Source organism: Amblyraja radiata, chromosome 10 (assembly GCF_010909765.2).
Source record: "Amblyraja radiata isolate CabotCenter1 chromosome 10, sAmbRad1.1.pri, whole genome shotgun sequence".
NCBI lineage: Eukaryota > Metazoa > Chordata > Chondrichthyes > Rajiformes > Rajidae > Amblyraja > Amblyraja radiata.
This window is the reverse complement of record NC_045965.1, coordinates 15,031,308-15,043,526: the sequence shown is the minus strand read 5'-3', so window position 1 is coordinate 15,043,526 and position 12,219 is coordinate 15,031,308. Positions and strand designations below refer to the sequence as shown.

Genomic DNA, 12,219 nt, shown 5'->3' with positions numbered 1-12,219 from the left:
GTATTCACTGGAGTTTAGAAGGATGAGGGGGATCTTATAGAAACATATAAAATTATAAAAGGACTGGACAAGCTAGATGCAGGAAAAATGTTCCCAATGTTGGGCGAGTCCAGAACCAAGGGCCACAGTCTTAGAATAAAGGGGAGGTCATTTAAGGCTGAGGTGAGAAAAAACTTTTTCACCCAGAGAGTTGTGAATTTATGGAATTCCCTGGCACATAGGGCAGTGGGGGCCAAGTCACTGGATGGATTTAAGAGAGTTAGATAGAGCTCTAGGGGCTAGTGGAGTCGAGGGATATGGGGAGAAGGCAGGCACGGGTTATTGATAGGGGACGATCAGCCATGATCACAATGAATGGTGGTGCTGGCTTGAAGGGCCGAATGGCCGCCTCCTGCACCTTGTTTCCATGTTTCTAAGATTTGGTTTAAATGCTTCAAACAATAAGCTGACCCAGTTGTACACTAAATGTTGTGTGAAACAAGCTGACGCAGGAATTGGAAGTGAGCAAAAATGACCAATATAGAAAAATTAGTGCTACAGTTTTGTGCGTTAATGGGATGTAAAGCTTAATATTGCACGATATATTAATTTACAAGATACATTTAACCCATTACTGAAAACACTAATCCTCTTTACAGGTGACATGCTGCCAGCACCACAATTCTCCCATTATCTCTACTTCCTTTTCGCTCCTACTCTCATCTATCGGGACAGCTATCCAAGGTAAGTGCATTCTGACCACTTTCTGACAACTGGTCCACTTGATAACAGCCGATGTTCTTGACCTAATGTGAATGCGGAAAATTGGTAGTCTTCTGAAGTATAGCTTTAATTTTGCATCGGATGATCAGAATTCAACAGATCAAACTGGTTCTGATTCATTTAGATGGATTGTTCCTCGACTCTATTGAGATACCTTGATTATCCTTGCCAATAAACATTTTATTATGGTATAATGTCAAGTTTTTAATTATTTGACACTCCAAAACATTTGGGAGAGTGAGTGCCAATTTTTTTTTTTACTGAGCATTGCCCTCCCACGCCTTTTCTATTTTGGTAACAGCAACTTAGTGAAAGTGTAAAAGCTTGTTTAAACAAAGATACCCAGTTTAGGAACTCTTGTTTAAGAAGGAGCTGCAGATGCTGGAAAATCGAAGATACACAAAAATGCTGGAGAAACTCAGCGGGTACAGCAGCATCTATGGAGCGAAGGAAATAGGCAAAGTTTCGGGCCTGAAGAAGGGTTTCGGCCCGAAACGTTGCCCATTTCATTTGCTCCATAGATGCTGCTGCACCCGCTGAGTTTCTCCAGCATTTTTGTGTACCTTAGGAACTCTTGTGCTAGATACTAGATATTTTAATGCAAAGCTGCCCATTATTATTGTGGTTTGCTCAGTAGTGTCCTTGTGATCCTCAAAACCAATTGTAACATCTGATGTTCGCTACAATACTCCATGGTATAAAGGTTCAGTTGTTTCCAGCATATGCTTAGCTTGCAGGAAACTGGGACTGATATTGATATTTGCATCCATGACAGATTCTGGATTTTATAATGTGGTGAATTTATTTCTTAACATCTATACGCACCCTTCGAATTGAATAGAAATGTCACATAAAGGAACAGTGTAAATCTTAAACTTACTACTATCTCTGATTAAAGTCTATTTTCTTTTGATACAGGAATCCTACAATTAGATGGAGCTATGTTGCTACAAAATTTGCTCAGGTAATGCTTTATGTGCATGTAGATATTTCTGAAACTCAGTTTGCCCCGCACATTGCATCTCTAAATGACCATAGTATTTAACGTAATTGTCGGGTGTTTAATTGCCAAAGGCACCAAACAATTAAATTCTTACTTGCATCAGCTCAAAGGGCACAAAAATGCTATACACACAAGTAAATATAATTTGATTTCTGGGTATTGGTACATATTTTTAAATTTGAGCACTAAAAACAAAGAATAAAGTCATCTAAATTCCTGCTGCTCTATATTTGTGTGTTCAATGTCAGTGTACATGGTGTTTTGTTACTTTTTTTGTATTTTCACTTTACTGTAATACAGTTTATCCTTGTCCTTATTGTATGTACATAGAAAAAAATAATGCATTTGGTAATGTATCTCCATATTTTAAATTCTTTTAAAAAACTATTTTAGAGGTAATCCAATTAGCATTGTTTCCCAGAAGGCATCCTAGGTGCTAACTAAGGTACCCGTATAGAAAATAGATCTGTTTTGCTTATTTAACTTTTTTTGACACAGGTGAATAAAAACAGCTTGCTAACTAAATTGAATTATTTTGGTACTTGGTCTATTTAAGCAGTTTTGTTGTCGTGAGGCTCAGAGCAAATCTTTTGCACAAAGCCAAATTCCAGCAAAGATCTGCATAGGAAGTTGGGTTGTCACAAGTGGTGTTTTTACTGCCATCAGCTGCCTTATATTTCTTAAACAATGCTGAGATTGTGATTTAACATAGTGTAACTGAATCATTAAATTATGTGAATGGCAGTTCACTCATTAATGCTTTGGCTAGAAGTAATATATTTATTGCCCATCCCATTTACAAGTGTCATTCCTGCCTTTGACACAATATTATTTCCTTTTATTCATCTGGCTTAAGTAAATATCACCGTTTATGCTTTGCAGGTGACAATGCTGTCATATCGTTTAAAAGCATGAAGGCCGGATCTTCAATTAACAATTTTCAGCTGATTTTTATTTTTATGATTTTTTTTTTTCAGGTTCTGGGCTGTCTATTTTATGCTTACTATATTTTTATGAGACTTTGTATCCCATTGTTCCGAAACATCAGCCGCGAGCCATTCAGCTTGAAAGTCCTGGTTCTTTGCATCTTCAACTCCATTTTACCAGGTACACATACACAGACTAAAAGTGGACATGTCGGCTGCAGCGTGCTTATTGTCAACAATGCTGTATTTATGATTCTTCATCCAAAACAAAGCGACTGAAGCATTGGTATATTTGGTCCACACTAAAGGTTGTCTGCCCACAAATGTGCTGTTGACCTTCATTGAAAGCTAGAAATGGCCTCTTGTCTGATGGGTTCAATCAACAGTTAAACATGAATTACAGGTCTGATACAGGTGCAACTAGTATCTGGATTAGACTATTTAAATGATACCCTGCAATGTTGAACAGTGGCACATCAACTTATGTATTAACAAATGTACTTGGGAAATATCTTCATCATAGTAAACTTGCTGTGCTTTACAGTAGCATTATCAGTCTTTTGATAAGTAAAGAAAAAATGAACAAATATTTCTCGAGGGTGGTACGAATCAAGGTCATGGGGTGATTTGAAAAGATTAATTTTGAAATTGCCATGTTAATTGGGAATCCATATGGGGATGAGCTTGGATCTAATGAATGAATAGGACTTGGTAGGCCAAGGGCAGAGAACGTTTGGATGACAGAGTTAGTAGTGTTTTGCATGGCTATCGCATTGAATTATTTTCAGTCTTTTAGTCAAGGGTGGATCCAAGCAGAGGCTTCAACTCAATTCCACCCCATCAGTGTATTTGGTACAGATTTTTGGACAATGAGATTTGAGATTCTTCGACTTCCTCTTGTCATTGCAGGAATGGTGGTTTACGGGTCAAAATATGAACTTTGCAAATGTACTTGTGACTGCCAGTTCTGGAAAATATCACAAGCTGTGTCCTGGTTTTATTTTTCAGGTGTACTTGTCCTATTCCTGGCTTTCTTTGCATTCCTGCACTGCTGGCTCAATGCCTTTGCTGAAATGCTGCGGTTTGCTGACAGGATGTTCTATAAGGTGACTTAATTTGTTAAATTCTGGGAAGTGTCGTTTGGTATTGTGGTTTTCATTAGACTGTTCCTAAAAAGTTAAGTATTAACAAAGAATTTTAAAAATGGAGGTGTCATGAACCGAAGGTAGACACAAAATGTTGGAGTAACTTAGCGGGAAAGGCAGTATCTCTGGAGAGAAGGAATGAGTGACGTTTTGGGGTCGAGACCTTTCTTCAGACTGATGTCAGGGGAGTCGGCGGGACAGAAATAGAATGTAGTCAGAGACAGACTGGTGGGAGAACTGGGAAGGGGGACGGGATGGAAAGGGAAAGCAAGGGCTATTTGAAGTTAGAGAAGTCAATATTCGTAACGCTGGGGTATAAGCTACCCAAGTGAAATATGAGGTACTGTTCGTCCAATTTGCGCTGGGCCTCATTCTGACAATGGAGGAGGCCCAGGACAGAAAGGTCAGATTGGGAATGGGAGGGGCAGTTAAAGTGCTGTGCAACCGGGAGATCAGGTAGGTTAAGGTGGACCGAACGGAGGTGTTCAGTGAGATGATCGCCGAGACTGCTCTTGGTCTCGCCGATGTACGGAAGTTGACACCTGGAGCAGCGGATACAGTAGATGGTTGGAGGATTTGCAAGTGAACCTCTGCCTCACTTGGAAAGACTGTTGGGGTCCTTGGATGGAGTCAAGGGGGGGATGTAAAGGGACCGGTGTTGCATCTCCTTCGGTCACAGGGAAAAGTACCTGGGGAGGGGGTGGTTTGGGTGGGAAGGGATGAGTTGACCAGGGAGTTGCAGAGGGAACTTTCTCTGCGGAAAGCAGAAAGGGGTGGAGATGGGAAGATGTGGCCAGTAGTGGGATCCCGTTGGAGGTGGCGAAAGTGTTGGAGGATTATATGCTGTATGCGATGGCTGATGGGGTGGAAGGTGAGGACAAGGGGGATGCTGTCCTTGTTATGAACGGGGTGGGGGGGGGGGGGGACGACACACACATCGATGATCTAGTATGGAAAACCAAATGCTGGCTCAAATATGCTGACTTAGCTGTTGAACTCCTGCAAATAGGTTCAAATGGAAAAAAAAAGTTAAGTAGGGTGGTGGCTTCTGGTTTTTGCACCTCTATGCTCCTAAATGACTTTGGATCTCGCTTACTTTGTGGGGAGCAAAGTAATAGCTGGCATTATTAATCAGTGGAATAAGGAAGGACTTTTACTTGTGAAGTACTATTTTGAACTGAAGCAGATTAAATTACTTTATTGAAATTATCTTCTAATTGTTAATCCTATTTTATCTAATAGAATTCTATATTATACAGCACTTGGTTGTATTGCAAAACATGGAAGGGTTTTCCTTTGAAATTCTACATCAAAAGCCAATGTAATGTTTTGGATTGATTTTTCTTGTCTTGTTCATTTCAATTCAGGATTGGTGGAATTCCACGTCATTTGCAAACTATTACCGGACTTGGAATGTAGTGGTCCATGACTGGCTGTATTATTACGCTTACAAAGACTTTCTCTGGGTAAGAAACTGCTTTGGTCTGCTGGATTTATTTGAGGAACCAGGGAGAATCTGACTCATTTGATATGCTCTGAAAGACCTTTTTTGGTGCACTGTAATTGGTTCACCTTGATGAATTCTTAGAAAAGGGGCCAGATCTAGTGAATATACTTTTGTGATACCATTCAATGAATGGAGAGAGCCCGAGGGACAGGCAATGATCATTTGCAAAGCATTTACAATGCCAGGTAATATACACTAACATTTCTTAGTCTAAAGTAGACACGAACTGCTAGAGAAGGAATGGGTGATGTTTCGGGTCTGCAGATGGGTCTCGACCCGAAACGTCACCCACTCCTTCTCTCCAGAGATGCTGCCTGTCCTGCTGAGTTACTCCAGCAGTTTGTTTGATTTAAACCAGCATCTGCAGTTCCACGTTTCTTTGCCTAATCCTGTTTATGATGAGATAGATTTTGAGCACAGTAAACCCTTGTCATAATGAACTGTGGGGGTGGAAATGGTGTTCGTTAGTGATAATTGTCCATAACAACTGGGTAAAGTGCTATTGTATGTAGTTGAAGCAAGAACTGCAGATGATGGTTAATACACAAAAGGACACAAAGTGCTGGAGTAACTCAGCTGGTCAGGCAGCATCGCTGGAAAATGTGGATAGGTGATGTCGGGACCCTTCTTCCAGGCACGTGCTGCCAGGGTAGGCAAGGTAGGCAGTGCCTACCCTGACTGCAATTATAAAATGGTAATTATTATATATAAATAGTAAAGGCACGGGAGAATTATGCCTACCTAAGAGATCGATCTCTTACGTAGGCATAATTCCCCCGTGCCTTTCATCCGCAGTACAAGTTTCTTGGCGGGTTTTTCAAACATGGATTGTCATTATCTTAAGAGTATCTTAAGAAACAAAGAGAGAAGAATGGAGTTTGTGTACAAATGTGGTAAGTAAATTTCTTTAAGCTACCGTATTTCCCGGCAATGAAGACGCACCCCCATTTTGAGTTGCTAAATTTTGAAAAAAGTCTGGCGGGACATAGAATTTCTCACGCTCTAAAAAATAAAAAATTAAAATAAATAAAGTAACAATTCAATTTGCCCAAGGCTTCCAGATCTCCATTCTGAATGGGTGGGGCGTGGTAGGTGACAGCAGGTGGAGAGATGGTGGGAAAAATGGGAGCACAAGTTGAATCAGTTGGGATCTTATTGGAATGTCAATACTAGTTCAAGGGACCAATTGGGGGAGAAGAGTTCCTTTCACAGTGTGTGGGGAGTCTGGCCCGGGTTAGCACGGGCAGGAGCGTTGAGAAGGAGGGGGGGGGGGGTCGGGAATCATGCCAGCAACTCACTCGCCACGGCGCTCCGGGCACGGCGCCACTGCATTGTGGCCGGGGAGGGAAATAGCTCGGGTGGCTGCGAGCGGCCGACATTCCTTAAATTCCGACTGCCATAGGGAGCAGAACATGGCCTTACTTGCTGCGCTGGGTGACACTGCTTAGCAATCGCTGCCCAGTCCGCGTCTTTCAATGTAGACTGGACAGTGAGGTGACCAGTTCAAGAGCAAAGATCATGGAGCGGGTCAGCGGGCGATGGATAACAGGACAGCGGGCGGTGGAGCTTACTCCTGTGTCAGCGCGATCAAGGGACCAATTGAGGTTACTCGTGCTGACGCAGGTGTAAGCTGTCCGGTCTACATTGAAAGATATTATCAACTTGTAAATTAATGTATGATAGCAGTATGAATGTTTTCCCTCAACACTGTTGCTTGCAATACAATGTCATTTCACCATTTATGTATTTGTTCTATGATTTTTTTCAATAATTATATTGATTTAAGTTACTGACTGATCATTTTGACTGTTGGACCCAACTGATGCAGATCAAAGGCTTCATCATTGGAATTCATCTAGGCTAACCATGCTACACCATAGCTCTCGTCAAGTCTCAGAGTAACATTTATTTCCAGAAACATCCTGGATAGTTCTTGGTATGAATTATCATAATGGCATCCTTCACGTGATCTGAGCACTGGCTCGAAATAGTACAAAACAGCAATTATTATTAGATCAATAACCATATGTCAGCTCCAGTTTAAATTCCATTTGGAATATTTTGGAGGACCAAGAACCAAGAGCTCTGGGCAGTAGCCTTCTACAGGGCATGAAGGATTTAAACACTGGTTTTATTCATGATCTTCTGCCCTAAGGTTATCATTACTGACACTTGACCTTTTTTTCTTTAATACCCGGTTTAACCCAGTTCATCCTCCATCTATTACAGTTGTTCACCCACCGGTTTAGGGCTGCGGCGATGTTGTCAGTCTTCACGGTGTCTGCTGTGGTTCACGAGTATGTGCTGGCTGTTTGCTTTGGTTTCTTCTACCCGGTGCTCTTCTGCCTGTTCATGTGTTTTGGAAGTGAGTACTATTTAGATTTTTCCAAGTTTTCTCTTCATTCATAGCAAGTACCAACCGTTGTCATTATATGATTGTTCAAGCACATTACTCTGAGGAATTGTTTTCTTTTTCTCCCCACCATGGCTAACATTCAAATATTTGGACTTGTCATCAAAACATTTTTTTTTTTTAAAGAGTGGGGTGGGGAAGAATCTGTTTGTTTGCCCAGATGCCAGTTATTGCACCACTACCAGTGCTGCTTTGAGATACGATATGTCAAATCAAATGACTGAGTCAAAATGGCATAGTTCCATACTGGAAGGTGCATTAACTTCATTAATTCACAAGGCTATTAAAATACATTTTGATGCTTTCTTAATTCCTAGGAACATAGACATTTCCAACAAAGGAGTCCACTAAGATTTTGAGCCACTAACCTTTGAATTCAACTAAAATGTGTTCACTTGGTTTCTGAATTTATCTATTACTATTAGCTTCACAGTAGTTGGAGGATCATGACTGTTTTGAAGAGACATTTAAAGTATGATGATTATTTCATATTGTTTATGATATTGTTGTATTGTGATATTGAATGACATTTGAACCCGTCATAAAACAAAGAACAGTACAGGCCCTTGGGCCCACAATGTCTGTGCCAAACATGATGCCAAGATAAACTAATCACACCTGCCTGCATATGACCCATATTCCTCCTTTCCCTGCATATCCATGTGCCTGCATACCCATGTCCACATCAAAAAACAACAAAATGCAACTATTGTATCTTCCTCTGCTACCATTCCAGCCTGGCAGACACCCACACTTTTTTTTAAAGACCTACCCCGAAAATCACCTTTTTCAATTTGCTCTTCTCACCTTAAAACTGTGCCCTCTAGTCTTTGACATTCCCAATTCAATTTCCCCTCCATTTAAAAAATAAAACACTTGCCATTTATTTTCTTGCAGTGTGCTCTTCAGTCTTCCAATAAGATGTGAAAATGCATGATTTGGCTAGCATTCACATTTTTAGTTTAGAGATGGAGCATGGACACAGGCCGTTCGGCCCACTGAGTCCACACTGACAATTGATCGCCCATTCACACTAGTTCTATGTTATCCCACTTTATCAATCACGCCCCACCCACTAGGGATAATCTACAGAGGCCAATTAACCTACAAACCAGCATGTCTTTAGGATGTGGGAGAAAACCGAAGCACCCGGAAGAAACTCCCATGGATGCACGGAGAACGTGCAAAGTCCACACTGACAGCATCTGAGGTCAGGATTGAACCCGGGTCTCTGGCATTGTGGGATTGCAGCTCTATAGGCTGTGCCATTGTGCTTAAATACAAATTTTGCTGCCTTTTAAAATGTTTGTTTTCCTGTCCAGAAAGGAATCTGGTAGACACTCAATGTAGACACAAAAAAAACTGCAAATGCTGTTTTACAAAAAAAAGGCAAAGTACTAGAGGTCAGGCTGCTGTGTTACTTCAGCATTCTGTTCAATGTAGTTTGCAGTCCAGGTAGCTAATTGTTTTAAACAATCAGTCATTGGTTTATTGTTAAAGAAAACTTTTTTGATAAAATTGTTTTGCAGTGGCTTTCAATTTTGTTCTGCACGACCGTCGGAAAGGGCCTGTGTGGAACGTAGTGATGTGGACGTCGCTGTTTCTGGGCCAGGGAATGATAGTATGTCTATACTCGCAGGAGTGGTATGCCCAGCAGCACTGTCCCCTGACTAATGTAAGTCCACATGTGAAAATGAACGTGAAAGATTTACTCTGAAAATTAGACAGATGTATGATTTTGATTAAAAGGGGTGGATTCCAATAAGCTGCCTTTCATTTGATTGGATTTTTGTCTGGGGACAAAGTTAAAACGCCAATCTTGCAACCTTTTAAAACAATTGGCAACAATCAAGTTTTCTCATTAAATTTAGAAATCTAGTTACAATCTTGATGTCCCTTCAAATCTGATGACTGTCTCATGTTGTTCAGATAGTTTGGTCAATGTCATGTAGTCGTCTGACAATTGAAATATTTCTTCTTTGCAGCCGTCCTTTTTGGAATTGTTGAAGCCTCGTTCTTGGACCTGCCGCTTACACTCGTAATGGATAAAAGCTTATGTTCCCATGTCTACGGAAAACTGGGAACTGTTCCACCGGATTGTGGCAGCACATTTCGTAAACCAAATGAATGTTTCTCTTTCACCGAATAGTGCCTGCTTCTTGTTCTGTTGTGGGTTTTGGTCATAAAGCTGGATATTTTTCTGAAACATTAATCACAGGAAAAGTGTCAATTTAGTGCTACACATACTGTAAGTATTCATCCTCTGTTTAGAGATGGGAGGAATGCCAGAAACAAAATATTGACTGGAGAAGAGGGACCTCAACATCTTTTAAATACATTTTTTTTTCACTCCCTGACATCTTCTCCCCAACAACCATACGGAAAGTGATGAAAATGTTAAACTTGACTGTTTACATGTGACTAGCAAATATATATGCACAAACATGTTTACGGATATGTATCATTTTATAATTCGATACCGCAATGCAAAGTTAAAGCAGGAATAACTTCCTGATTTCATGCTGTAATGCATTTTGTGCCATAAAGAATGATTGCCAGATTTGCAGTTAGCATTCCCCTTAACTTGGTCAGTCAGGACTTTACCATTTCAGGCCAATAACCATGATGCTGAGCATTTCCAGAAATGTTTATTTCTTTTCACAATGCTGGTCAGACCCCCTGAACAAATGTCTTTCCTCTCAAGCCTGGCTATTGGGGCCAATTAAGTCGTTTACTTTTAAGCTGGGTTTAGTTTGATAGATTTCAAAAAAATGGATGGGAAATGGTATTTACTTTTGGTGTTGGTTAATAACTTCACTATCAAGAATGTAAATTATTGGCTTGAGCATCAGATTGAGAAGAAACAAGTATTCTGCTTGTAATGGTTCTTGCAGCATTTAGTATATTATCTGATTTTGCACTGGTGGATTCTCATTAGATTATTCACCTTGGCACCCAAGAAGTAATTGTTGAACTTGTTAATTGACAATGCTTATCAACAAAATAATTTCAGCAAAAATGGATTCCATATTAAAGTTGTCTTCAGAATTTCAAAATCCTCTGCCTGTTTTTGTGACTAACCAATTAGAAACAAGAGTATACCATCCTGAATCTAATGTAATATGTTTTGACATAATCACTGTTCAATAAAGTGATTAACTGATTGTGCATTGTACAGTGGGTTTTGGTTACAAATCCAGACTGATAATCCTGTAAATCATGTCAAGAAATTCCTTAAATTGAGCTGTGAACTCAGAAACAATGGTGGCTGTTTATTATAACTAACATTTATATGCATTTTATTGTATTTTTCTGTACTTTGTTCTGTTAATTGATTTCTTAGATTGTCAGCTTATAAATTGAAATACATAATAAACTGGAACACCAACACCCTTATATTTTCACTCTTCTCTATAAAGAGGTGTTTCACTAACCAAGATTACTGTTTAGAAATAAAAGTTTACAAAGCACCACACAGTATTTAGCCCAGAAAAGGATTTCAATTTTGAGGTCTTTCCTCTTAACATTTTGTTTTAACTTACCCCAGTATTGGTAATGCAGTTCCCTAGTGTTCCCCAAAGCAGACGAAAACTTGAACACTAGAGCCTCTGCTGCCTTTGTAAAATGTCTTGTTTGTGTTTCTAGATGCTGAATCTTGGCCAAACAGGTTTGTTGTTTTTTAGTCCAAGTAGTTCCTGGCGTATTGTAGAAAAAGCCTTGATTAAAATCCTAATGATGAAAGATGCCTATCCAAGAAATCATTTCTACGGAAAAAATATAAGCAATTATTTAATTAAAATCCCTTGTATGTAATGTTAAATTGACAAAGTTCCACCTAACCTTTCTGTCCTTCTTGCTGGTTATGCAGTGAATAGATCTTGTACAATAGGTTAAAGTATAGGTGCTGTTGCTTAATGGTAATTTCAATACCAAAATATTCTTTAGCCATGTATTTCGCTACAATTCTGCAATGAAAGATCCTGTGCCAAAATGTTTTTCTTTGTGTATCTGAGTGGATCTTGAACTTTACTAGTAAATTCTTAATAAATGGTTTTGCAGATTTGTACTACATCCTGCCCCTAACTCGGCTGAACTCTACTTAGACCTCCCAAACTTTAATTTTCTCTTTGGAGTGCTTAGATTTTTAATTGTAACTGGGTGATGAATGGATTTGTGGCTGGTTCCCTGAATTGAACGGAAAAGTGAAGCATTCTTTTTGTCCGTGGATTTGTTATCACTGTGTAGAATGCTTCAGATTGAAGTCATTCCAGGGTGGAGAAGTTGCTTATAACCATAATTGGATATCGGGTTGCATATTAGAACATATTATTTTGATTTTTTTTTGTCAAGGAAGCTATTTGTAACAAAACTAATTTGGACATTGCAGCTAGTAACATTTTCCAAATTGATATTCGTCCATTATTTGTAATCCCGGGTCCAATTCCATCCCACAGAATTTTGGC

The 12,219-nt window shown here is 39.7% G+C and overlaps 1 protein-coding gene across 3 annotated transcripts in view; it reads left to right on the top strand.

Moving 5' to 3' along the window:
- soat1 (sterol O-acyltransferase 1) overlaps positions 1-11,525 on the top strand; it is a 42,305-nt gene extending 30,780 nt beyond the window's left edge. For 2 of the 3 annotated variants that reach the window (XM_033028144.1, XM_033028145.1), the window contains exons 9-16: positions 639-723; positions 1,681-1,726; positions 2,743-2,872; positions 3,700-3,797; positions 5,204-5,302; positions 7,573-7,708; positions 9,286-9,431; positions 9,742-10,477. In XM_033028144.1, the coding sequence (XP_032884035.1) occupies positions 639-723; positions 1,681-1,726; positions 2,743-2,872; positions 3,700-3,797; positions 5,204-5,302; positions 7,573-7,708; positions 9,286-9,431; positions 9,742-9,798 (797 nt within the window). In that variant the 3' untranslated portion in view covers positions 9,799-10,477. Of the gene's footprint in view, positions 1-638; positions 724-1,680; positions 1,727-2,742; positions 2,873-3,699; positions 3,798-5,203; positions 5,303-7,572; positions 7,709-9,285; positions 9,432-9,741 lie in introns of all 3 variants that reach the window. The other variant, XM_033028146.1, reaches the window with a different exon arrangement.
- The last annotated feature ends 694 nt before the right edge of the window (positions 11,526-12,219 follow it).